Source organism: Sturnus vulgaris, chromosome Z (genome assembly GCF_052056855.1).
Source record: "Sturnus vulgaris isolate bStuVul1 chromosome Z, bStuVul1.hap1, whole genome shotgun sequence".
NCBI lineage: Eukaryota > Metazoa > Chordata > Aves > Passeriformes > Sturnidae > Sturnus > Sturnus vulgaris.
This window is the reverse complement of record NC_142283.1, coordinates 80,427,336-80,454,222: the sequence shown is the minus strand read 5'-3', so window position 1 is coordinate 80,454,222 and position 26,887 is coordinate 80,427,336. Positions and strand designations below refer to the sequence as shown.

Genomic DNA, 26,887 nt, shown 5'->3' with positions numbered 1-26,887 from the left:
TCTCTGCATCCCTTTGCCTTCCACAGGCTGCAGGGCACAGCTGCCTCTCCATGGGCTGCAGGGGAATTTCAGCTCTTGGCACCTGGAGCAGCTCCTACCCCTCCTTCTCCACTGCCCTTGGTGTCTGCAGAGTTTTTCCTCTCAAATGATCTCACTCCACCCTTCTCTGGCCACAATTACAACTGGGCAACAACTTTTTTTTTATTAAATCCATTATCCCAGAGACATCAGGATCATTCCTGATGGGCTTGGGGTCTGTCCTGGAGCTGGCTGGCGTTGGCTCTGCTCGACATGGGGAAAGCTCCTGGCAGCTTCTCACAGAAGCCACCCCTGCACCCACCAAAGCCCGGGCATGCAAACCAAATAAATCTGGGTAAGAGCGTTTTCCACCCACACACCCAGAGGCAGGTGTGAAGCCCTCATGGACATTGGGATCTCCCATCCATCAGCTTGTGCACCAAGTTGATGTCTTCAGGTTGGTCAGGGCTTGCTCTTGCAACCTGTGCCGTAGTTACCCTTCTCCAAATCCAGCAGGATGTGTGCCAAAGGAGCACATGCTTGTCTGGCTGAAAAAAAAAAACGAACCCACCCTTGAGCCTATTTAGGGTGCCTGTGATTTATTATTTTCTTTATGCAGTGCAAATGGGGAGTGCCTGTGTGGCAATACAAAGCAGGAAGAGAAATGCTGCTAAGTGCTGATTACTTCTTCATGTGGGCACAGCAAGGGTTCACTCAAAGGTCTGGGGAGAATGGTGTTTTTGTGATTCTGTAAATGGCTGCACTCAAAGGTGGTAATTCGAATTTCTCTAGTCCCTAATATATATATCTTATTTATATCTTTTATATATATATTTATTAGCCTGGATAGATCCAGTGGTGAGACTTCGGCTCACCCACACCCCTGTCTCCTGTTAGCAGGATACTTCTCTTATCTTTTGAGATGAAAGGTGCCCCAGAAATGTAAACCACCGATGAACTGTGCTCCTTTTAATGTAAAATGGTAATAATAAATACTGTCCTGCTGTTCCCCTCATCCCTTGTCGTCACAAAGCACTCCATAAATTGCACTCCAGCCTCTTGCATTCCAGCTGTTGTGCATACCGAGACACAGCCGTGCGTGGGAATAAAAGAAATACTACCTTTGGGGTCACTGCTGATGTTACCCACAGGTTAATGCGAGTGGTTTGTATTTCCCTTCACTCCCCCTTTAATCCAGTCTCTGATCCATGTTGATCTGTAGGCTGAGTTCAGCCTGCAGCAGTTTATGCCTTTATCAGTTGAGTCCAAGTCCAGCTGGCACAGTGGCTGTCTTGCATCCCTCTGGTCTTGGCAGAGTCCGTGACCTGGTCTCTGCTCACTAGGTAGTAGATTGAGGCTCAGTGGAATCCTGGGTGTCCTAAAAATGGGACAGGGCTGTGTTTTTGCAGGCCTTGCTTTGCTGCCTTTTCCCATGGATTTAAAACTGGTGCCTGGCACGATGCGATGCTCAGGTTTCCCTTTGGCAGGCACTGTTCCTCTCCTCCTGGGCTTGGGTCTTTGCTCATGGAGGAGAGTCTCAGCCATCCCTAAATCATGTTTTCCTTCTGTCAGCCGCACCTCCTTCCCATCCAGCATCCACTCAGAGGGTGAGTGTTTTGGAAGGAGGGATGAGTGTGCCTGAGCTCTGCAATGTCTCCATGGGGAGCTCCTGGCTGCTCAGAACATCCTCTAGCTCCCTGATTGTCCTTCCTTCCTCATCCTCGTGCTTTTGGCCTGAGAGAGAGCATCAGCCAGTTAAGTCAGGTGCTGCCCACGCACAAAAGTTGAAATTCCCCAAGTGAAATTAATTTTTGAATTTCATTAGATGTCCAAAACTCTTTCGTAGCTCTGAACCAAATTTATATTTTGGAATCATAAAATAGTTTCGTTTGTGAAGGCTGCTTGTAATGGGCAGGGACATCTTCCATCAGACCAGGATGCTCAGAGCCCCATCCCAAAAGGACTTGAGTGTTTCCAGGGATGGGACAGCCACCTTCTTTGGGGTCTTCTTTGTCCTCCAGAACTGGAAGGCAAAAGGATTAGTTGAAGCTCAGCTGCAAACTGGCTTCCACACTCATTTGTGGGCCTCAGGCATATCTAAATTATCCAAATTCAGACTGGGCTCCCGTGATCTGGCTGCAGCCTGTGGGACGATAACCTCCATCACAAAGGTCCAATCCAGCAGCCTGGGTTATTTTAAAGCAGGCAAGTGGAAGAGCCCACTGAGATAAATGCTCAGGTAATCACACAGGTCCAAACTGTGAAACCACCTTATGTCATCAAAGCAATTTGAAAATCAATTTGATGTCTGGCAGGGAGGCAGACACGTCAGGTCCCTTCGGCGTTCATTAGCATTCAGGTGGCAGCACTCTGCCAAAGCTGCTTTTTCTGGGAAAGCTATTGAAAAAAAAAATTAAAGGAGGGGGAAAAATTAAAATTAGGCATTAACCGTAATTTCCTCTCATTAAAGGTAACAACAGCCCCAGCACCAGTCTGGAATGGGGCTGGTTTATGGGTTTTCAAGACGGGGAAACAGAGCGCACACCACAGAAGTGAAGTGATGATCAAATAAGAAAGCAAATGAGGCTCCCCCCTCGTTTTTAACAAAGGCAGGAGCGGGGCCAGTGGCAGAGTGGTTTAACTGAGCAGTTAGAAAATTGGAGGTCAAAGCCTGACATGGCTATTGATGAATTGAGGATGTTGGAAGAAGAGTAGCAGACATCACGAGTGGGCTGTAGGGACTGAAACATGAAGCAAGATTAAAAGAAGTTAAATACCTGGAGGTGGTGTGGCTGTGCAGCAGTGAGGTGAACCATAATTACAGTCACCACATGCTGCAGACTGGAGAGAGACCAAGGGAGAGAGGATCAGAGTGGGGTAAGGCAGAGGAAGAGGGGGGAAGACTCAGGGTTCTGAATCTCTTTGTTCCAGGTGTGTTTGGGCAGCTTGTGTGGTCACAACACCTGCTGGTCACCTCTTTTTTGCCATCTCCTCCTGAGTTTATTCTAGTTCATGCCCTGATGTTTCCCATACAGCCTCAGGTCATTAATGAAGGGCTGGATTGTGCTCTGCTGGCTGAGGATGAGACTCAGGCACCCTCCTGTAAGCATCCTCGTGGACATGGGGTTCCATGCTTGAAGGAGCAAATCCTTTGAAGCTCTGGCCTGGTGATTTATACTGTGTGGGACATGCTGGGCAGAGTACTGGGACAGAGCTGGCTTAGGGCTGGTAGCAGCTCTCTGGAGGGGCTTTCTACCTGGTGTTGTCAGGTGTCAGGCTCCCATTGCAGCTTTTTTTGCAGTAGTATCACTTAGTTGTTCTCGCTTGATGAGGTCGCTTGTTTTCATGAAGACTTTATGAGCTTCATATATTCCTATCATCACACCTCCCTTTGAAACTACAGTGGAGATGATGCCCTGGGCAGGTGATGTACTGGAAATTGTAGGTGCAGAGACTTGCATGCATTTTTTTTATTAAGCTTTCTGGTTTACAAAGGCAGGCTCTAAATGAATCCCTAACGACTGTGACTGCAAAATTATCTCCATGAATCCAAGCATAGCAGTGCCTTCCTGAGTCTGCAGGTAGCCTGAGACAGTAAAATAATGGGTGAGCACTTCTGCCTCTTACCAGATGCTTCAGGGAGCTCAGCTTGGTGACTTTGCCTTGATTGGTCTCGACTAACTTTTCCCCTGATGATTATTTTGGTGTCTTAAGTGACAAAGAGAATGGACTAAGGAGTGGCATGGGGGTTGTAACTAGGTGACCTTTAAGGTTCCATCCAAGCCAGACAATTCTTTGATTTCATGGTTCTAAATCTCCTTCCAAAGCCTGCTAGTGCCATACTTTACCATGTTTGCAGTGATTGCGTGATCAATTAATTGGTTGTTGTTACCATGTTTGAATGTAGTATTTTTCATCTGGCTTCTCAAGGCAGCAAATCTGAGACTTGCATTTTTCCCTGTCCCATCAGCAATTCTTGAACCATGAAGTGGGAGAGGGTCAGATTTGTTAGAGGACTAGGAATAATTTGAAGTGCCTAGTTTTTTTCAGAATAGCTGTCTTGCCAGAGACCCTGATGACCCGGGTGATGAGACATCTGCAATGATTTGAGACACACCAGTGATGGTAGAGCCATGCCATGTGGTTGCCACCCAACTGCAGATGGGTGGATGCTTTTAAACAAATTAATCCTGAGGGTGCCTGCAATCTCTGTGCAGCCAGACACTCCTGGGATAAATCCTGGACCTAATTCTGAGCTGTCTGGCATCTCATGTAGTCATCCAGCTTCTGCAGAGCAGGGACAGGGAGCTGCCTCACTGGTGTTTGACTGCGAGGCACTGAGGGACTGGACCTTTTGCATGTGTCTGAGCCGGGCAGACGCGAGTCTTGAATCAAATTAAAAAACACAGCAACTTGTGAGTTCGTTAGACATGACTAAGGGCTGCTTGGGTTAATGGAAAAGTTGAGCAGGGCTTAATTGTTCCTGCATGAAGAGCTCATGGAGGAGCTGTGGAGGCCATGGGAGGGGATGAGTGTGTAAGGTGTCGCTTGGGTGCTTGTAGGGTGGGAGGGAGTAGATAAGCCAGCATCACTTTGGGAAAAATATAAAACTAAGACTCAGAAGCTTTTATTGTGAGGGCTGTTGGTGCCAGAGCAGCTGCAGCAGGGAGCTGGCCTGGGGATGCTGCCGTACAATTTTAATTTTTTTTTTTTTAACACATTTTCTTTATACGGGGGGATTTAGTGCCAAATGAGATACCATGTGCTGGTGACAACCTTGCTGTGTGCCATGTGGCTGTCACGGAGCCCCTGTGTAAGTGCTGATGGGTGGGAGGTTGTCTGTGTGCCTGCAGACCCCTGGCAGCTGAGTGCCCCTGCACACATGGACTGAGCCACAGCCACAGGGCTGCCATGGAAGTTGGGCAGTGACATAGGGAGGGTCAAGAACTTCCTCCCTACAGCAGCTTCCCATGGTCTTTTCCAGCCATTCTAGGATCCTACAATAGTTTATGTTGGAAGGGATCTTAAGGATCACATAGCCCCTGCCGTGGGTAGGGACGCTTTCCGCTAGACCAGGTTGCAATGACAGAACCCAAAAGTGGAAGGTAAGGGGTGGGCAGCCTTCAAGTCTCTCAACAAAACCTCTTCCCTCCTCCCCACCCACTCCCACCTTTCTATTACTTAAACCCCTGGTCTCCATGACCAGCCTCACCTCTTTGCTCGTGCATCACTTGCTGATTTGTTTTGCAGCTGTTTGGGAAGGTGGGCGAAGAGGCCAAGAAGACAGAAGGATTTGGGTGGGAAAGGCATCACAGTTGTTGGAGTGAGTGGTCAGATCCCTGTTGTTGCCCCGAGGGGAGACAGGGACACCAGGCTGAGCGTGGGGAGCCCCAGCCAGCATCCACATCCCTCCATCACAGCTGTGAGGAGTCAAGGAGAGTAAGTAAGTGTTAGTAAGTGTTCAGTAAGTGTTACATCAGCACAGAAAAACATGCTTGATGCAGAAACATCATGAGGTGAAATAAAATTTTTATGTGTCTTTTCTTTTTCTTTCTCCCTCTTTTACGCCTCAGTAGCACACAGTGAAGTTGTCTGGGTGGATCTGATCTCAGCTCTTGGGTCATTTTATGACTGTTCTTGCTGTTTTCATGGGAGTCAAGTGATTTATGTGCATCTTTGCAGATCTGGGCCTTTAACTAGTATCGAAGTGCACACCCACGCATGCCACTATGGCAACATCTAATAACCCCAGTGTAGAAAAATATTTCCTTTTCATTGTAGCAGTTAAGCTGGAATTTCTGAGAGGACTGATGGCATGAAGTGCCAAACTCCCACCCAGGTAAATAAGAGTTGAGCATGTTATTCTTTCCAATTCCCTCTTTGACAAACTCCTTGGAGCGTGTCTCTGCTGATGGTAGATTGTGTGGGGAGAGGAGGCAGCTGGAGCCTGGGTGGCTTCCTCACAGCCATTCTTGCTGGTGCTTTGGAGCATTTAGGCATCACCCCAGAGCTCATGTGCTGGGAAGAGCCTTCTTGCCCATGCTGTGCAGAGCAAGTTGGTGCTGGGTGAGGAAGATGCTGAGATCTGTCCCCAGCTTTCCTCGATAACTGAGTCACCCCAGGGCGGCTTGAACTCTATTTTGGCAGCTCTGGCTGCTGACCCTGCTGCCTTCAAGGGCTGTGTCTTCCCTAGAGGAGGTTTTGCACTGTGGTGATGATGGTGAGATGCCTTCTGGTCCTAGGCTGGGCTCCTGGTCCTCAGCAATCAGGTGCCAGATGCTCAGTGTGCTCCAATGGTGCCAGTTTGGTACCAGGACTTAAGATCTAGCAGAAGCATTTGGCCCCAGAATGTTGCCTCTCCCTGGGTCACACTGAAGGATGTTATGTGTGGATACCTGAGAGAGATCCATGAGGGTGGTTTGAAGCCAAGGGGAGAGAGGGGAGGAATTAAATAAAAATAAGGGAATGTTTGTCCCCCCCAGCTAGCAAAGCGGGATTAATGAAATTCTGCAGAGGGCAGAGGGAGGGCAAGGACACAGTCAGCAAAAATGGATCTGAATGGCTGTAACATAAATATGGAGGGGGTGGAGGAAGCTGGAGACACTGCCCTGCAGAATTAGCTCAACATTGACTATATTTGAAGCCCCTGCTGGCCTCAAAGGCCCTCTTTCAGTACCCACTTTGTTTCAACAATTGGAAAGACTAAAGAGCATCTGTCATGCAAATTGTATGGTAGGACAGATGCCCAGTGTGAGGTCCTGCACTGGCAACCAGTGGTTCACAACAAACAAACAAACAAAAAAAAGTCCCTTTCAGTGAAGAGATCTGCTGTTGGGTTGCCTCCAAATGCCTGTACATTGACAGAGTAAGTTTTTTTCCTCAGGATGTCCCTCCAGAGCTGGGCTGTGCAGCAAGAGAAGCTGCTCTGCTGTGTGCATCATGAGTTAATTACCAACTTCTAATCACATCTGCTGTGGCTGTCTAACAGGCCATGTCCTGTCTGTCACTGTGACATGGTAAAACCTGGTGGAAAAGCTGAACTTGCTGATGGTTCTGGGTTTTCCAGAGCAGCTGTGGCTGTCCCTGGACCCCTGGAATTGTCCAAGGCCAGGTTGGATGGGGCTTGGAGCAGCCTGGGATAGTGGAAGGTGTTCCTGCCCGTGGCAGGGGCTTGGTCTGGATCATCCTTAAGATCCCTCCCAACCCAAACCATTCCATGATCTGTTAAGGAACTCCTGCAAAAAGTTCTGAAGTGCTTTGGAGGAGAGTCATGGAACAGTTTAGGTTGTAGGGAATCCTCAAGACCATGTAGTTTCAATCCTCCTGTCATGGGCAGGGACATCTTCAACAGCATTAGGTTGCTGAAATGCCCATCCAGCCTGGCTTTGAGTGTTTCCAGGGTGGGATGTGAACCCTTTCCCTGGGCAGCTTGCTCCTGGGGATGGGTTGGGCAGCAGAATTCCAGAGGCTGATCTGATGCCCTTAAGTCTATGATGATGCTCCTTCTTTGTCGCTGGATAAATGTCAGCTCCTGTTACAGAGTGCAGGAGAAGAAGAGATCCCAGATGGCCTCTCAGTTTGAAATTTCAGATGGGTAGGAAAAATGGCTTTTCACTACTGCCTACTCATCTTATGTAGGGATTCATGTGTTTGGGGGAAAAGCCACAACTGCATCTTGCCTTTATTCAGGGCACCTCCCTGTGCCTCGGTGAGAGGGATGGGAAGGATGGCAGTTCCTGCTCACAGGGTGCCTGAGGAGAAATATTTTCCAAATTTTCTTAAAATGCATGATAAAAACAGACTTTGGGGTCAATACTGCTGAAGCATCAGTGACAGGGAGCACTGCTGGAAGTGGAGGCAGGATTTAATGGGAGAGCGTGGGCTTGGTGGGTGCTTTCATGTTTTAGTCCAAGGCAGGGTAGATCCAGTGGATCCTCATGGAGAGGATTGTGGGCTGTCCTCTCAGAGCTTAGGACTGCTGGAGGAACAACCCTTCTGATGGAATAAAGAGAAAATGAGCAGATGACTCTCCAAACAAGATCTGTAGGCACTTGCTTGGAAAGCAAAGGATTGATTTCTCCTCTTGAGGGCTTTCAGATGCTCCTCTGTGTTTAGCTTTGCTGGACAAGTTTAAAGGAAAACGCTGAGAAAGATGAAATTTCCTATTCAGTCCTCTCAGTTCGTTCCCTGAAGCTGGAGGAAGGCTCCCTGCAAGGTCAGTGGCAGCTCCTGCAGTAGCGTGATGGACTCATTTCCCTTTCCCCCCACCACCTCCAGTTCTCCAGGCCCTGCTGTCACAGCTGTGCGAGTGGCAAAGTGCAGATGCTCGTGGTTTGTTTTTTTGGGGTTTTTTTTTGTGTTTTGTTTTTTTTTTTTTTTTTTACGAGCTGGCCCAGCCTTGTGCCGTCCCCCAGCTTTGGCAGAGCCAGGCTGCAGCTCCATGCACACACAGCATCTGCTGGAGAGCCTGGGGGGCTGGCAGGGCATGAAAGGGAGCTGCGAGGCCAAGCTGGGGTGGATGCTCTGGATGCAGCCTCAGGAGGGGTTTGGGAGCATGCTCCTGGCTTTTTTTTCCCCCCTCCTTCTTCTTCCCCCCCGTGTCTGTTTGTGTTGGATGTCCTGGCAAAATGTGCCCTCTGCAGATGGGCTTTGACCTTGGCTGCCACCCAGCTCTGCTGGGGCAGGTAGGGATGGGAATGGATTCACAGCCTTTGAGACCGCTCAGCCCATGGAGCATTTTCTAAATATGAGCTCTGATTTATGCCTGGTAACTACCTTTTCCACTGTAAAGGAAAAAAAGAAAAAAAAAGTAAAATTGGTAATTTATTTTCCCAGGGTAGTGGGAAACTGCACTTACTTGAGCTTGAGGTAACTTCAGCTGAGCTTGTTGAAATTTCTGATCCATCCCAAGGCTCCTGAGTTCAGAAAATAAAAATAAAACAGTGATAACAATCCCAGTGTGCCCCATGAAAGAAGAATGGGGCAAATAGCAGGAGTTTGGGGAGTTTTTTATCTTGTACATGGATGTGCTTGATGGAAAATAAACGCACTACAACTTTAAGGCTTTGCCTGCAGCTAAATATAAGGGTGTGCTGGCTCCACCCTGCTGCTCTGTTAGGGATACAGGCATTTATTTTCCTGGGGTGGGTTTTTGCTTTATTTTTTTCCTTCTCTTTTTTTTTTTTTTTTTTTTTTTTTTTGGGTGAATCTCCACTATGAAATAGCCGACAGTTTAAGAGAGTGGTCCTGGAGGGTGCAGGAGAGGTACCTCCTAACATTTTCCCCATGGAAAGTTAAAGGATTGGGACTTGACCAAATTTCAACTCTCATGTAAGTGCTGTGTGCTGTTGTCTGATGGGGAGATGAGGATGGCAGGGAGGAAGTCTTGAGGCAGCAAGTCTGTTTTAACCTGACTTTCCCGAGCCCCCAACCTGCTTGGTGTTAAGCCAACAGTCAGGCTAGCCTGGGGAAGCTGAGCTTTGTGGCTTGGGGATGGTCAGCCCTGAGGGGATGATTATTCTTTTCCTAATTTTTTTTTTATTTTATTTTCGGTGAAAACTCTGTTGGTGTTGTTAAAACTCAGAGAGGTGGTGGCAGGGTGTGTTTTCAGCCAGCATTTGCTCAGTCTGAACTTATTTTTCCTCTGACTTTCTGTTTTTGAAAGAGAAGCCAGTTTCATCTCCATTTTCTATAATCATCTGCTTATTTTATTAGCTTTTTCCAAAAGGCTGTATTTCCCCCGATGCCTGGCCACCTGTTTTCTATGAGCTGCTGAAGGTCTGAGCTCTTGCTCCGCGTGTGCAGAGCAGATTTCTTTCAACAAGCCAAAAGAAACGGCACAGCTATAGACTAAAAAGGGCAAAAAAACCCACATGCTGTGCTATTTTGGTAGTAGCAAATTATGCGTCCTACAAATTACCATTGGTTATGAACATTGTCCGTCTGTCTGGATGACAATGTCCTGCTTTCAGACCACTGCTAATACGTTTAGAATTAGGATAATACTCATTGAACTCCAAAGCGGCTCCTCTTTTCTTTGCCCTGATTTATTCCTACCAGCAAATGTCACATGCAAGTGGAAGTTTTATGGCTGGATAATTCACAGCCTGCTGGGCATCTTATTAGGAAGGGCTCAGACTTTAAAAAAAAAAAGTGACTTGAGGTTGTTCTTTTAGTGTTGGGAGAGTATCAGTTCTCTAGGTTTTCTTTCTTGCTGACTTTCTCTTTTAATTTTTTTCTTTTCTTAACCTCACCCTTTTTTGTTTACTATTTGTTCTCCCTTTCTCTTTCCCTCTTTGCTTTCTCACCCCCCTTTTCTTTCCCTTCTTTTTCTTTTTTCCCTCCTTTCCTTTCCCTCCTTTTCCTTCCCCCTTTTCTTGTCTCCCCTTTTCTTTCAACCATTTTATTTCCCTTCCTTCCTTCCTTCCTTCCTTCCTTCCTTCCTTCCTTCCTTCCTTCCTTCCTTCCTTCCTTCCTTCCTTCCTTCCTTCCTTCCTTCCTTCCTTCCTTCCTTCCTTCCTTCCTTCCTTCCTTCCTTCCTTCCTTCCTTCCTTCCTTCCTTCCTTCCTTCCTTCCTTCCTTCCTTCCTTCCTTCCTTCCTTCCTTCCTTCCTTCCTTCCTTCCTTCCTTCCTTCCTTCCTTCCTTCCTTCCTTCCTTCCTTCCTTCCTTCCTTCCTTCCTTCCTTCCTCTTTCTCTCTCTTCCTTTCCTGTCTTTCTTTCTTTCTCTCCTTTCTCTCACAGTCTTTCTTTCACTCTCTCTTTTTCCTGTTTTTTCAATTTTCCCTTGTTTTGCTTCCTGTTTTATTTTTATTTCTTTCTCTCTCATTTTTTCTTTCCCTTTCATTCTTTCCAGTGAAGCACAAGTTGAACCGAGGGCTTGCTCACCTTTCCATCTGAGCTTCATGAACATCAGCTCTGAAGTCCGACTCCAAATCCACAGTGAGGACTGTGGTACTGTAAAGCCTGTAAGAAATAGATGAGGATTGTAAATAAGCATTTCCCCACTACAGTACCACAAGCATACTCACCATTTGATATGCCTTGCAGAGTTGGTTCATGCCCACATCTTGACCTGTGGCTGATCTTTTTAGGCAGTGTAGAGTGAATATCCTAAGCAGGTGTTTCCAGATGTGATGTTCCGTGGGGGTTCATGGGCAGGGCTGGGAGCTGGGCAAAGCCTCTGGTGCTCCAGCTCAGTGATGGGGTGAATCCCAGCACAGGAAACCCAGCAGGCAGAGTTGTCCTCTCCTACAAGTCCTCTCTGGACCAGAGTGTCCTCTGCAGCAAGGCCAAGGGCAGGTTATGCCCTTTCCAGCTGTGAGGCTTGAGAACAGATGGTGTCTTGTTCCTCTTTAACACCACCCTTGGCTTCCTTTCCAGTTTTCCTGAGTCACCTTTTTCACAAAAGGGATTGAAAGGAAGAGACTGGCTCGTCCATGGGGGCAGGTAGCTTTTCCCCTCCTGCCTGGCACATTGCTGTTGGAGAGTCTCTGGCTGGTGTTTCCACAGCATCTCTGTGCTGTAACGCCTCTGTGCTTCTTCTCTCCGGGGTTTTCCAATGCCAGTTATCTGTGCCAAGCAGGAGACAGGAGGTGAGCAGCTTTACTGACTGTCTGGGGGGAAAACAGTGCTGTGGCCTCGTTTTGTGTTGGGTGGATTCAGGCGTTGCTCCATAATGGATTAAAAGAATGCTTCCTTCCTTCTCTTCCTCCCCCTTCTTCTTTTTCCTCTCCTCCTCATCCTCCTCTGCTTCCTCTCCTTTGCTTCTCCTTTCCTTTTTTCCTTCTCATCTGCCTTCTCCACCCTTTCCTTCCTCTCCACCTTTTCCTTCTTTCCCTTCCTCTCTTCCCCTCTTTCCTTCCCCTCCTTCCTCTCCTTCTCCTGCCTTTCTCTCATTCTTTTCTCCCTTCCTCTCCTTCCTCCTACTCCACCTCTGTCACAACCATTACCCCATGCTGGTGCTGCTGCAGGATCCAGATGCTGCACAAATCCAGAGCAGCATTCCCAGCTCTGGCTGCCATGTCCACGACCCTTATGCCATGCCAGAGCTCTCTCTCCCTTGCCCTGCAGAGGCAGCTTTTGCAGAAGGGAGAAGCCCCAGAGTGTCCCAGCGGAGGGCTGTGGTGTGGGACCTCGGGAGCAATTTTGAAGGCTCCTCCTTTAGGGTCTCAGAGGTGTTTGTTACCAAGATCAGTCCCACTGTCACCCTCCAGTTGCTGCTAGGGTGTCTCAGGGCTTTGGGTGGCCAAAGAGGGCAGCAGCCCTGTATCTCCTGGTTTACACCCATGGGTACAAGAAAGGTGTGAAACTCCATCATCGTGCAGGTGCTTCCAGAGGGCTCTGTGCACAGGAGCCCATTTTCAACAGCTTTAATCCACTGCAGGGTTGGCTGGGCTTGCATCCTCAGATGTTCAGGAGCTGCTTGGGGTGGTGTTTCATTTCATAAAACCCAAGTGCTGTGCCTGAAAAGACAGATTGCTGCCACAGCATAAACAAATCTATTGAGCCTGGGCAGCCAGCAAATTCACCATGTGCAACGTGTTTGTCTCTCCTCCCTTACTGTGCTTTGCTGTCCAGACTGAGAATGGCTTGAGCATTGAGGGAAAGTCCTGTGGGAGTGTCTGAAGGAACTGGGGGGCACAGCCTGGAGAAAAGGAGGCTCAGGGGGGATCTTGTGGCTCTGCACAACTCCCTGACAGAAGGGGACAGCCAGAGGGGTTGGGCTCTGCTCCGAGGAGCAGGGACAGGAGGAGAGGACATAGGCTGCACCAGGGAATGTTCAGGCTGGACATGAGGAATTTTTTCACACAAGGGGTGATTAAAAAATTGAAAGGGGCTGTCCAGGGAGATGTTGGAGTCCCCATCCCTGGAGGTGTCCAAGGAGGGCCTGGATGTGGCACTGAGTGCTCTGGGCTGGTGACAATGTGGGGATCAGGCACAGCTTGGACTTGATGATCTTGGAGCTCTTTTTCAACTGAGATGGTTCTGTGATTCTCTGATTGCTGCCCTCTTGAAAGGGAGAGAGTGTAGATGTGTATTGGTGGCAGTGCCTGTTACTTAAAATGATGCCCACATGTGTCCCACAGAGTTGGGACTGGCATAAGAGGGCAGTAAAGCTTTGTCAGAACCTTTGGCATTCTGTCTGCCTCAATCCCCTGGAGCAGGAGTGAATCTCCTGTCCTCCAGGTGGTTTTGGAGGAGCTGTGTAACAAATGTGGATGTGTAAATCCCTTCTTACAGGTCCCTGAAGTTGTGGCAGTGGATAGGAATTAAAGGCTGTTTTTGTTGAGGGATTGATGAGCTGTGGCTGATGCTGCTCTTTTATACGCCTTTTCCATCCCCTAATGGGGAGGGTGCAGTGGCCACTGGCAAACTGAGTAAAAGCTCTGCAGAGCACCCAAGAAAGGCTGTGTCTGTGTGTGCGTGGGCTGCAGAGGGGGGAATGCACACCCACTGGGGGCTTAGCAGTGCTTAGAAATGGAAGTTCTCCTTTGGAAGCCTTCGTGAGCACCATTTCCCGGGAGTTGCCTAATTTAAATCATCTTTGCTCTGTTTTGTCCTATCCATTATTTTCAGCTGTCAACATTAAGTGCCACAAAGACCCTGTAATAGGCTTCTTTCTGCTTCCCTCTAATAATCCCAGAAACAGTCACTGGCCCCTTTGTCTGAGGCTCTGTGATGGCTCTCAATGTTCAATTTGCTGGAGAGGAACCACTTTGTGGAACAGTAGGACAATCAGTGAGGCAGTGGCTCAAGTGCTGCCATCCTCCCTTTGAAGAGGCTGGAGAGGAGCGAGATGGAATTGTGTTTTGCCCATCATGATTAATGACTTCTAAGAAAAGCTTCAGTGACAGCTCAACAAAAGTGATCCTGGCTTACAAAAATAGATGCATTTAATTTGCCCCAGAATTTGTTGGTGTTTAGAGTGATCCTTGGAGCTGAAGGAGAACAGTGAGATCTGGTGTTCAGGTCTGGCTTAGGACTCAGAGTCTGTGTCCAGCTGGAGGGTCCAAGCCTTATGTGTCAAGGCCAGGATGAAGTCCAGCAGAGGCGTTGCCAGATTTTCTTGGCTTTTTTAGGCATTGGTAGGATCCAGCGAAAGCTCTTTACACGTGAAAGATGAAACAGCAGGGTCCTGTCAATGCTGTGGATCTATCTTTGGCAGTCCTGAACTACACCAGCATTTCTTACATGTCCTCAGGGATGCCTGCTTTGGGCTGGGGGTGAACCAGGAGGCTTCTTGAGGGCTCTTCCACTACTTGGATGCTGCAGTCTTTATATCTTCCTTGGGGCTGTGTAAGGCATCTCATGCCTAACTTAGCATAGACTGGGGAAACTTTACCCTGGTTTCTTACTCCTCATCTTTTACTGAAGTGGAGGAGCAGCAAGTGCCACACATTGGCATGAAATACCTCAAAATATCCAGCATTCCATGTGATTCCATACTGAATTTGTGCTGAGCTTTCCTTATCTTGTGCTGCTGTCCTTAGCCTTGCCCATCTTCTGCCCCTTTTGTCATCAGTTCTTGTTCCAGGTCTGCCCTCTCAGACACCAGCCTGGTTCAGAAATTCCCCTGGTCAAGGGGTCAGCTCAAGGCAGCTGAAAGTACCCTGATTACAGCTAAAAGTAGCCTAACAGTGCTGCACTGGGGATTAGATGACTGTTTGTCTTTATTGGTCAAGAATAGCTCTGTGACAGCCTTTTTCTAGAGATTTTAAGGAGACTAAAGGTGTAAAGATGGAACTTGACGTGGTTTTGAGGAGCTCCTCCGTGCACTGCCTGTGATTCGTTTCTTGTTCAGCCCTCTGGTTCTGGATGTGAAAGGTACCAGGATGGAGGGAGTCAGGGATAGCTCAGAAACCAGGTGAAGAAGACTAATAATTCAGCTTTTCTATAAGTGCATAAACAAATAAGCTGTTACAGTGGGAACATAAATAATGAAGAGAAGAATAACTTTCCAAGTAAGTGTTGCAAGGAGAAGTAAGTTTGATTTTTAAATTTGAGCTGTGCATGCAGAAGCACAGGACGATTGCTTCTGAGTCTGTTTATCCTGAAACTTAATTCTTACAGGGACCATTGTCAGGGTTTTTTTTTATTTTTTTGCATTGGTTTCATGTTGACTGGTGCTACATTTAATCTGCCACCACTCTGCTCAGTCTCTTTGCCTGCTGTTTGGCTTTCTTGAGTCCTGCTGGAGTGTCTGATGGGTTTTTGTGGCCTTGAAGCCTTATTCCACTCCGTGCTAAGACAGCAGTTTTAGGAATGAAAAACGAGTTTCAAAATGCTATTAAAGAAAAGCTGTTGGTGTAACATGATTTTTGCTCAGTCCCATATGGCTTGGGAAGGTCCTAGGCTCATTAGAAAAACCCACTTAAAGTGTACTCAAATGTCCCACAAATATCCCCTCGATGTTAGCCATGGCCCATGGCTGCACTTGGGTGCTTTCCATGAAGTCCCAGGTCTGCAATTGGGTGGAAATTTTAAGGAAAACCATCGTGACAAAATCCAGGCTTGTTTTAGCCCATTTGGTTGTGGAAAGAAAAGTTGCAAAGTGGACTTCTGAGCATTCCCAAAGGAAAAGACAAACAATGTGTTAGAACAAGGGAAAAAAAAAATTTAAAAAGAGCTGGAAGTGTTGAAGGCAGTCCCATGGGTTTGGGGTGGCGTGAGCTCTGGCCAGGGCTGGCAGTGAAGCAGAAGCTGTGGTCGAGGAGAGAACTCGCCCTTGGGCTCTTCCTCGGAGTCAAGGAAGGTGGATTGTTTTCCGGGGATGAAATTTCCTGTTGGAAAATTGAATGCTTCCTTCTCTCCCTCGTGAATGGGACACCCGGGAAGCGAAGCACGCTGGTTCCAATTACCAGCACAGCCAGCTCAGGTGCTGCAGTCAGTCAGGAATTTATACCTTTTCATACGTTCTAGAAAAGAGAAAAACTTTTTTTTTTAAAGTTTTTTTTATTCTTTTTTTTTTCTTTTTCAATCTATGTAATGAATTCAAAGCAGGAGCCCAGACAGACTGCTTTTGATTTGTTCCCATATTAATGTTTTATGTCTGAATATGTGCCTGATCACTCAAATTAGTCAAACTCGCTACTGCAGTTGAGCCCAAAAGATGGTCCCAAGCATTGCAGGTTCATTGATAGGGCTGGAGCACCTCTCCTGTGCAGACAGTCTGGGAGAGCTGGGATTGTTCAGCCTGGAGAAGAGAAGGCTCTGGAGAGACCTTGCTGTGGCCTTTTAGTACTTAAAGGGGGCTTATAATGAAAACAAAGGATAGAGTTCTTAGTTGTGATAGAACAAAGGGTGATGGCTTTAAACTGAAGAAGGGGAGATTCAGACTAGATGTAAGGAAGAAATTTTTTACTGTGAGGGTGGTGAGGCTTTGGCACAGAGTGCCCAGAGAAGCAGTGGGTGCTCCGTCCCTGGAAGTGACCAAGATTAGGCTGGACAAAGCTTGGGGCAACCAGGGACAGTGAAAGGTGTCTGGAATCCCTTCTGCAGACCTTCCCCTGCCTGTGTGGGCAGGGTGGATGGCCCAAAATGCAGGCAGTGCTGGCTGGAACTGGTGTGAGCTGTGGCTGCAGAGGGGGCTGTAGGCTCCAGCTTTGCATGATGCCTTCTGCAGAGACCTGGCAGGGCACAAAGACCTCGTTAAGGCAGCCAGTTTGACTGCAAGTGCACATCTCTTCCAGAGCACAATTGACTAAGTGGTGCTGCTCCAGGACCAGGCTATTGCACCCCCACCTTCCTGTTGATATTTAAAATAAGAGCATACATCTCTGCTGTTGTTTCCAGCCAGGATTGCCTGCAGCTCTTCAGGCAGGATCTCCACTTTCCTACAGGGTTGGTTAAACGAAGCCTCAACAGAGGCAAAACTTGCCCTGCAGTCTGAGACAAGGGGCAGCAGGCAGACCATGGAATCACAGAGCCACTTACAATGGAAAAGGTAACTCTGAGATGCTCGAGCCCAGCCATTCCCCCAGCACTGCCAAGGCCACCACTGACCCATGTCTCCACACAGCTTTTAAATCCCTCCAGGGATGGGGACTGCCGTGGGCAGCCTGTGTCAGGGCTGGGCAACACTTTTCATTAAGAAGTTTTCCCCAGCATCCCATCTAAACCTGCCCTGGTGCAATTTGAGGCAACTTGATCCCTCTCATCCTCATCCTATCCCTTGTTCTCTGGGAGCTGTGGGGAGGGAGAACGTCTATCTCCTCTCAGGCTTCTTTTCTCCAGGAGTAACTAGCTGGAGGAGAATGCAAAAATGCACAAAGCAGCTCAGAGTGTGTGGAAGTGTTGCATATCCATGTGTGTGATGGCAGAGGATTCCCGTTGTACAGTTGTGTTACTGGGAGTACACGGTCATTAGGAGTGAGCTGGAGTGGGAACACCTGGAGGGCCAGAGTTAAGAGTGATTATGCAGCCCAGCCCTGGCTTTTCTTCACTTTGGAGAGCTGCACAGCATAAATTTCATTATAGGTTTATATACAGCTAATTGGCATGTAGTTTGATATGCAAATAAAACCATATGAATATCAAGAGAAAGACTTAAAGCTGTGCTTTCCACTGTCTTGCTACAATCCTTGCTTTTCTGGTCAGTCTAATCTGCTCGATTGCTCCTTTCATCATCCTGTGTTTTGAAGGCATGATATCTCTTTCAAGGAACATCTGTCAGACGTATATTAATTAGTTAATTTTTCTGCATGGAATGTAAACACGAGGGTGGAGAACCCAAAGCCCTGAGGATCCAATGAGGTGTGTGGCCAAGTAATTTTGGGGTAATGCAGAGATGTGGCCTGGGCTCAGTCAGTAAAGGCAAGAAACAGCTTTCCTACCAGAGACAGTCAGTTTATACTAAAGACTGAAGTGAAGTTTTCTTGATGTGGGCACTAGAGCCTGTGTCATAGACACACTGTATGGAGGTGGCATTTCCAAACTGAGCATTCTAAGCCAAAGATGCTACTGGCAGTGGTGCTGAAGTAGGTTTAAATCCAGTTTTTGATTAAGAATATTAAATTCAGGTATTTCAAGAATGAAAGAAAGCACGGAGAGACTAAATATTTTTACGTTGAAGGAAAATTGAAGGTGTAAATTTGTTAGCTGGTAGCACCAAGTTTCACTCCTGACTTGGGGCTACCTGGATGCCTCTCATGTGGTTCACAGAGAACCAGATTTACTGGGATTTTTGTGTTATGATCATGGGTGAATGTCTTTATTTTATTTTTTTTTAAATTTGCTTCCTGGCTTCCAGCCCTCTTAGTGATATGTTCAGCGTGGACTAGTAATATATCCCAACAGGAGCAACCCTACCTACATTTTTCTTTTGGAGTAAGGATTAGGAAATATCCCTTAGCCCTTCTTTTTCTTCCCCCTACTTTTCTATTTTTTTCTTTTTTCCATCCTTCTCCTTCAGAGCTGAACTCCACTGATTCATGAGTTTTTGCAGGGGCAGAGGACCCTGAAGGCTGTAAGCTAGTCTGGTCTCCAGGTGATGTGTTTTTTTCCTAGGTCCCTTGAAGTGGGAGGAGGCCTGGAAGATGACTACTTTTTCTTTTAAGGTTGTTTATTTTTTAAAGTTTTTTTGTTTGGTTGTTTTGTTGTTTTTTTTTGTTGGTTTGGGGCTTTTTTTTTTTGTTTTTTTTTGTTTTTTTTTGTGTGTGTTTGTTTTGTTTTTGTTTTTTGGTGTTTTTTTGGTTGATTTTTTTGTTGTTGTTTTTTGGTTTTATGTGGGTTTTTTTTGTTTGGTTTTTTTGGTTTTTTTTTTTTTTTTTTTTTTTGGTTTTTTTTTTTTGTTTTTTTTTGTTTTTTGGGATTTTTTTCGGTTGGTGGATGCTTCACCCTGGGATAGTGGAAGGTGTCCCTCCTTGTGGCCCTTCCAACCCACACCATTTCTATGAACTGTGTCATTATGCAGCAGAATGCAGATCGGTACTAAGGGCTTTTTTTTTTTTTTTTTTTTTTTTAAATATATATGTTTTGCCATACCTGTCCAGCCACATAATCACAAAAATGCCTCAAAGAGCAAGAGAGATGGCATTCACCATCAGCTTGGGGATCTGTAAAAAAAAGATTGTCAGTGAAGCCACGACACTGGCAAAGCTTGGCAGTGGATTTTTTGCTGGGGCTCGTGGTTTCCTTGCCTCGCTGGATAAAATAAAACCTGCCAAAGCAGCAGCAGCAGCAGCAGCGAGCTCCCATCTATCTGTTCTCATACTCCCAGCCGCTTCTGCCTGAATTATTCATGCTCCGTAAGCGATCTGCAAACAGCTCCTGTGATCTCCCTGTGATCTCTGGGTATGCCAGACTCACCCCTGCTTAGGTCAGGGCATTTTCTTGTTTCCTTCCCCGCGGCAGGGAGTCTGTGGGAATCTCCAGATTCCTCACCGCCTCTTTCTGATTAACCCAGACGTGTATTTATTATTTACGTGGCAGGATTTGTTCAGCTGTCCCAGGCACACGGTATTATCGGTGGATAAGCAGGAAGACTCACTGCAAACATCTGTAGTTGTTGCTTGACAAATCCTGTTTGTATAAATAATATTAAGGAGCTGCAGAGGCTGTTGTAGAGTAAATACCCTTGTGACTGGAGGCAGCACTGGCAGCTTTTCACCTGTGTGTGCATCTCAATAGAGATTTACTGGGCTATTTTACACGCACATATATATATATACATATAAAATACTTCAGTTTATTTTTTTAGTTTAATGGTCCCTTCCAACCATTCCAATTATTCTGTGATTCCAATATATCTCTATATATATGGTTTATGTATCTGCCTTTTTTACACAAGCTCTTCTCCTGTGTTTATTTCAGCTTTTAATTTTTTTCTGCCGATTTGGTCATGGAAATAGTTTGGCAAAACCAGTGAGAAGGGTAGTTTATGGGCAGGTGATGGGCAGGTATTCCCTGTGCTCTGCTATCCATATCATTAATTGAATGGGCTGTGGGCCCACCTTTTCCACCACACCCACCCCAGGTAGATCATGGATCTGCCTCTCCAGTATCATCTACTTAACCACTCTTTTATTTTGGGATGAGGACTGGGATGCTTCAGGATCCCATTGCCAGTGGAACTGCAGCTAATGCTTTGAGCAAGGGACATGGGACCCCCTGGTCCACTTCTCCAGCTGAGGGAGTAATTTGGGATTAAAAAAACTTCATTTAGGCAACCTGCTTTTTTACACTAACCCATAGGAGGACCTGTGCCTTGCTTAGGATATCCCTCACCTATGACATAACCGGGATACAGTGAGTTTGTTAAAATGTCCTGTCTCTCTGCATCGTGGAAAGAGGATTTTCTATTAAACCTTAGGGAAATTACTGGCCTTGTTAACTAGTGTGGAAGTAATGAACCACAGCAGGGTGACTCGGGAGATTTGGGCCCTCGCTTCGTAAGACTGCATTGTTTCTTCAAATGAGAGAAATAATTTAAGCAAACAAACGAACAAAGAATTTCTGGAAATTAAAGTACGGTACAAATGGGATGATTTGCTCATCCTCTGTTTAATAGGAGTGGTGCAGTGAACAATTGTGTGGTCGACCTCAGAAATCTATCCATGGTAACTAGTCACAGGAGAGAAAAATAGACAGCCTGCCACCAACTTGGTATTAAAGTTCTATTTTCCGTTTTTTCCACGGTTGCGGGCCAGTCAGGGACTTTCCATGAGCAATCAGCACAGCAGAAATCCCCTTCTGCTCCCTAGCAGCCATCTCTGCTCAACAATCAAAGGTGCTTTTTGTACTGGTTTTGGCTTCAGTGGGGTTTGGTCCCAGTTTTCAGTGGGATCAGGCTGGGGCAGACCCTTCCTGCCAAATGCATTCTGCTGAAAGAGGAATAGAATCACGGAATGGTTTGGGTTGAAAAGGACCTCTCAACCATGGGCAGGGACACTTTCCACCTGACTGGGTTGTTCCACCTGGCCTTGCCCCTTCTACCCCCTGGCTGAGGCATGTTTGTTGTGGGGTCTGGTGAGGGAACCTCGCCTTTGGTTTTGTCACCTCTGCCAGGTGCTGGCTGCTGAATTCCCGATGGCTTTTGAGGTCTGTGCAAGCCCTGCATGACCCCAGTGGCTTTGGGCAGGTCCTGCAAGAGCCCAGAGGAAAGACAGGAAGACGCTGCCAAGCTGGAGTTCAAAAATAAATACATCAGAAATACTGGGCCTTCAGGCTCGATGGTCTGTTCCTCAAAAGACAATTTTGGAAGGCATCGCTGTGCTTTTGTTCTTCCATTAGGCAGCTGAGGGGAGAGCATTGTTTTCCTCCCCTCATCCGTTCCCCTTGTAGGGGAAGAAGGAGGACTTGGCCACCCTGAGCCGAGCATCCCAGGGGACCTCCCAAAACAAAGGGCTGCGTGGAGGGGGATACCATCATCCTGTCCCTGTCATCCCCTTCCCTCCCTTCACCCTGCCCCTGGCACGGCTCTACCCGCCCGGGGCTGGCGAGCACGGGGAGGGGAATGCTCCTCGTCTTTCTCCCTGGAAATCCAGCTCGCTTCTCCTACCTCCAGGTTTACTGCTGCCTGGAGAGCTGGCGAGGCAGCCCTGGGGTTTGCCTTCTGCCCAGGAAGGTGTGTGAGCCCTGGGATGTGCCCAGGTGCGGTGGCTTGGGTAAGGCAGCATTCCTGAGGAATGTGTGGGTGTTTCTGGATGTGGATTGAGCACACAGCCCAGTGTGATTTCTCTCCTGTGTGCTGTAGGCATCCATCCTGATCTGCAGGGAATGCCTGTGGGTTGGAGAGCATCTCTTCAGCCATGCTCTGCGTTGTCCTTGAGTTAATTCCCCATACAGGAAAATGTGGCTGGCACGTGGAGCTGGAATGGTTTTGACTTTATTTTTTAAATTATAGGTTGTGTAGGTGTATTTACAAATAACTGGACTAACACCAACCTATCTTGTTTTGCTCAGACTCCAAGACTGACCCTGCTGAGAGCCCCTGAGATACTGAACTCTATGAGTGGAGACCACTTGACTGCACTCAGCACCTTTCAGGATCAGGCTTTAGGTAATTATTCTAATTCTCTGCCTGCATGATGAGGGAAATTTGCTGTTCTGGGCTATACAGACCTTCTGAAATGACATTCCTAGTTGTTTGTCCCATGAACCTTTGGATTATTTTTTTTTTGCTGCTGAAGGGTGTCAGTCTAGATTAGTGGCTTGGCACTACAATAACCACTGATCCCTCAAACATAAAGCAAAATACCAGCCTTGCTTTCAGAGGGGGAACCATAGAATGGTTTGTGTTGGAGGAACCCTAATCACCATCTAATCCAATCCCCTTGTAATAGGACATATTTGACTAGACCAGATTCCTCAGGGTCCCATCCAACTAAGCTTGAATATTTCCAGGGGTGAGGCATCCTGGAATTGCTGGATCACCATTCTGATAATAGTCACCAGCTCTCCTGCCTGGGAAGTTCTCTCAAAGTTAACTTGCAGAGAGCTGTACAAACAAGCAATCAATATCAAAAAAAGATTTTCACTTCCATCAAAAGCAGTCAGAGGCTTAAAATGCCAATATTTGTTGGCAAGATCCGGCTTTAAGAATTGCTCGAAACCTACAGCTGCAGGAGCCTGCTTTTTAAAATAAACCCATCATCTTATTTGTCTGGGTTTACAGTAGCTTCATTCTCTCCTCCAGACTGGGTTGTGCCTTTGAGGAACTTTAAATCCTTGCTCTAAGGTGGATAGATGGAAATCAAAGAGCCTGGGGCCTGGCATTGTCTTGCTCTGCATCTGCATGGAGATATGTCAGCTTGGTTCTTTGCCTGGGGGCTGTGGGCAGGATTAGACCCAGGATTTGTGCTTTTATCCCAGCAAGGCCAGCTCAAACACAGAGCATGGGCTTGAGAGGTGAGGATCTCAGGGGTGGGTTTTAAGAGGAATAAGAAGGAAGCCAGCAGGATGCTGTGGATGTTACTCCGAAGCACTAAGGATGAAGGATTTCCTGTAGGATTGACTTCCTCAGTGAGATGACATTCCATACAAAATCCTCCAAGCTGATAGAAGTATCAGTCAATAGAGGGTTATAATTTTTAACCTGATTTACTGAGTTTTTCCCCAAGTCAATATCACACTGATTCCAGCAGAGGTTAAAGCCCAGCTCTCAGATCAGAGTGGCATGAGGACAGAGGGTCTTGCTGCCCACTCTCCCAGGGCATCCTCTGTCCATGCAGGGACAGAGGGCTTTTCTCCATCCCTTGAAGCTCTGTGTGGTGACATTTTCAGGACCCAGGCAGGAGGGCACCGACTGGGTTGTTTCCTGTTTTGACAATCTCCATTTCAAATCCTCTGTAACACAGCTTTGTGCATGGAATTAGAACACCACATCCCATGGCCTCCTCCCTTGAATACTGCGTTGGGGAGCTAAGCTCATGTTTCCAGTGGGGAGGGAGAATACACAGGTCATGAAACAAGCTCCGAAAGTGAAAGAGAGGAAAATGAAGAATGAGAAAGAAGAAATATGTTCAGCATCAGCGCTGCAGTGCAATGCTCTTCTGCATCCACTCAAAATTTGTGGGAATGGGGTGCTCCCTCAGTGCCAAAAGTCATATGCTTTGTGTTTAAACTGCTGCTGTCAAAGCTTGCAGAATAACTAAAACAAAAAGATCGCAGGTCAAGTGGATGTTTTCCAATTGACCGGAGCTCAGTATAAATCCTGGGGAAGGAAATAACCCAACAAACATCCACCAGCCCTGTGTCTGAGTCCCCTGCTAGCTGCTGGTGGCAGGTCCTAGTGGGACATGCCACTGTCAGGCAGCTGCCTCAGCATCCTGAAATGTCCTCAGGCAGCATCTCCATCCCAATAAGTCTTTGTGCAAATTTCAAATTCAACAGGACCGGATCCAGATTTGATCTATGTCAGCAATTAGGAGGGTCAAGAGCATGAGAAGGTGAGAAAACACCTACCTGTGAGGAACCTGGGCTGGAGGCTCATCCTAGGCCCCTGCAACACGTCTTCAGCCAAGGGCTGGTGTTTGCTGCTCTAAATTCAGCAGTTTTGGGTAGGCAGTGCTCCAGGGGAGCATCAAGGCAAATGTGTCTCTGCCACCACTTTCCATCACCCCTCACAAAGTCCCCCCCAAGGTTTTGGTGTGGCCAATTGCTCTTCCCTGAGCTGTAACCTGAAAATAGGGATAGATAAAGGCGAAGTGTTCTGGGAGCCGTGCCAAGCCAAAGGCACTGAGTTGTTAAGAGATCCGTATCTCGATAACAGATTTTTTGCTCTTTATCAGCTTTTAAGAGAAAATACAGTGTTTGTGGGAGCAGATTGGGATCATCCTAAGGAATGGAGCTCTCCTTTTAGAATTGTATTGCTTTTATTACTATTATTTTAATAATAATAATAATATTTCCGCAGTGAAACCATATATGAGAATGTTATTTGTGTAGGAACTGGAAATGAACCTGAAATGATCAGCGTATTTTTTAAAGGCACTTTACAAGTCATTTGCCATTGGAAAAGGTACAACTATCCATCAAGGCAGGGCTTGGGGATAAAATAATTAGAAATCACACAACCATAGCAAAGGAAGATTAGTGCTAAAATTAGAAGCCATAAAGTTGTTTTTAGATTAGGCTGGAATCTGGGCAGGCTGCTTTATTGTAGCCTGTTACTTTAAAAAATGTGAGGTGAGAGGTGTGAATTGTCTGCATTTTGTCGTGTCCCAGTGGAAATGCTGTTGTGAATGTTAGGTGGGATGATCTATGAGGTGAATTTCAGGGAAATCCTTAGGGGATGGAAGTACAATCCCATGTGAAAGGTGACCAGCTGCTAAAGGAGCTGGATTCAGTGCTGAGCTCTTCTCCACAGGGGTGTCCCCAAAAGTTTAGTTTGCTCCTAGTTTTGTTTCAGGGTTGTAGGGGCCAAATACCCACATTGCATGCAGAAAAGGTGGTGAGATGGCTGGAATTGGGAATTTGAATTGTAATTTCCACCCGCATGTGGGATGGGTGTGAGTTGGAGCTGCTGTGGTGTTCCCTTGGTGCCAGACAGTGACATCAGATGGGCAGAGCCCGTGGAGCTTCATCACTTTGTCAAGCATGAATAGGAACGAATCCTCCATCAGAGACAAACACAAAATTGATGAGAAGACAGACAGAGCTTGGGGTGTTCATCCTGGAGAAGAGAAGGCTCCAGGGAGAGCTCAGAGCCCCTGCCAGGGCCTGAAGGGGCTCCAGGAGAGCTGCAGAGGGACCGGGGACAAGGCAGGCAGGGACAAGACAAAAGAGAATAGTTTCACAGCAGGAGGGGAGATTCAGATTAGATGGAAGAAATTTTTTGTGGTAAGGGTGGTGAGGCCCTGGCACAGGTTGCCCAGAGAAGTAGATGCTCCATGGATAAATCCCTTCAGGAAAAAGGGTCTTGACACTCAAGCCCTTTTAGGCTTAACATGAGCAAGAAGTTGGAGGACAAGGTCAGGCACATCCTGGTGTTTCCACTGGGGAAAATGCCAAGGGGAGATCCCTTCAGCCAGAGAAAGGTGACTTCTTTAGGGCTGATACCTTTAGATTTGGAGTGGGGGATTTCTGGGATAGAAACCCAAACTTCCTAGGATCTGCTGCCTAAATATGAACACAATTAGGTGTACCTCTTCCCCTGGTCCCAGCAGAGGTACCAAATGAAAAGGTCTCAGGTTCCCTGCTCCTGGGGAAGCAGCAGCCCTGTTGTGGCCACCCACAGCATCTTTCTTGCACTTGCATTTCCCGGTGCCTGCAGGGGAAAAGTGGAGTTGAGCAGACTGCCTGCTCCCCCCAGAACGCTCCCTGCTGTGCCTCCAGCTCAGTGAAAGCAGGACAACTCCTCATCCACTCTTTGTAGCCCGAGAACAGAGCCTTGGAAAAGTCCGGCAGCGGGAACTTTACTAATTCCAACTAATGACTCCGAAATACTGACTGAGGGGAACAATTGCTCATCATCAAAAGTCCCAGACAAAAGAAATGCACTGCATTGTAATAGCAAACGAAGCTGAATTTGATCTGATGGAGCACCTTTCATATTCCAAGCGTTTCAAAGCCCTTGGCAGAGTAATGAGCTGCATGCTGACAGCGGGGCCACTGGACCAGGCTTTATGTGGCCAACAATAGCCAGCACGGTTGTTGGCAGAGGCTGCTCATGGTGGGAGAGGGGATGGATGGTGGCTAGCGTCTTGGGCTTATCCTGTGCTTTCCTGGCTTTTTTTTTTTTGTGCTCTTGGATCTCTGGCTAGTGGTTGGATGGGCATGGAGGGCATGGCAATATATGTTGGTCTTTCTTAAACGGGGTTTAGAAGATGTAGACAGAGTTTTTAGTAGGGCCTATAGTGAGAGGACAAGAGTTAATGTTTTTAAATTAAAAGCAGGGAGGTTCAGACTAGGTGTGATGGAGAAAGTCTTTATGATGAGGGTGGGCAGGCCCTGGCACAGGTTTCCTAGAGCAGCTGTGGCTGCCCCTGGATCCCTGGAAGTGTCCAGGGCCAGGCTGGACAGGGCTTGGAGCAACCTGGGATAGTGGAAGGTGTCCGTGGCCCTGGCAAAGGACTGGAACTGGATATTAAGGTCCCTTCAATGCAAACCATTTCAGGATTCTTACTAAAGAGGGGTGGAGAAACGTGTTCAGACACACAGGAGAGGAGGATTCCTTGGTGCAGCTGAGAATAGACCTCGGCCTCCCAGGTCACCACCCAGCCCTCTAATCTTGTGGTCCCCATGACAGTTTCATGAGGGCCCACATACAACTTCAGCTCTTTAATTTTAGCTAAGCCAGAATAGCACTGGTGCAGCTGTGGGAACAGATATCTTAGTCCTCAAACTGTTTCTGTGGTGGGGAAGTTTCTTGCCTATTGCGAGGAAAGGAAATGGTTAATGGTGTATTTTTTTTTTTCTTTTTTTCTTTTT

The 26,887-nt window shown here is 47.2% G+C and overlaps 1 protein-coding gene across 3 annotated transcripts in view; it reads left to right on the top strand.

The window, feature by feature from the left end:
• Positions 1-26,887, top strand: part of ZBTB7C (zinc finger and BTB domain containing 7C) — a 151,919-nt gene that overhangs the window by 36,349 nt on the left and 88,683 nt on the right. For 2 of the 3 annotated variants that reach the window (XM_014894877.2, XM_088156167.1), the window contains one exon: positions 21,920-22,016. In XM_014894877.2, coding sequence (XP_014750363.1) covers positions 21,965-22,016 — 52 coding nt within the window. In that variant the 5' untranslated portion in view covers positions 21,920-21,964. Of the gene's footprint in view, positions 1-9,212; positions 9,349-21,919; positions 22,017-26,887 lie in introns of those variants that run through there. The other variant, XM_014894878.2, reaches the window with a different exon arrangement.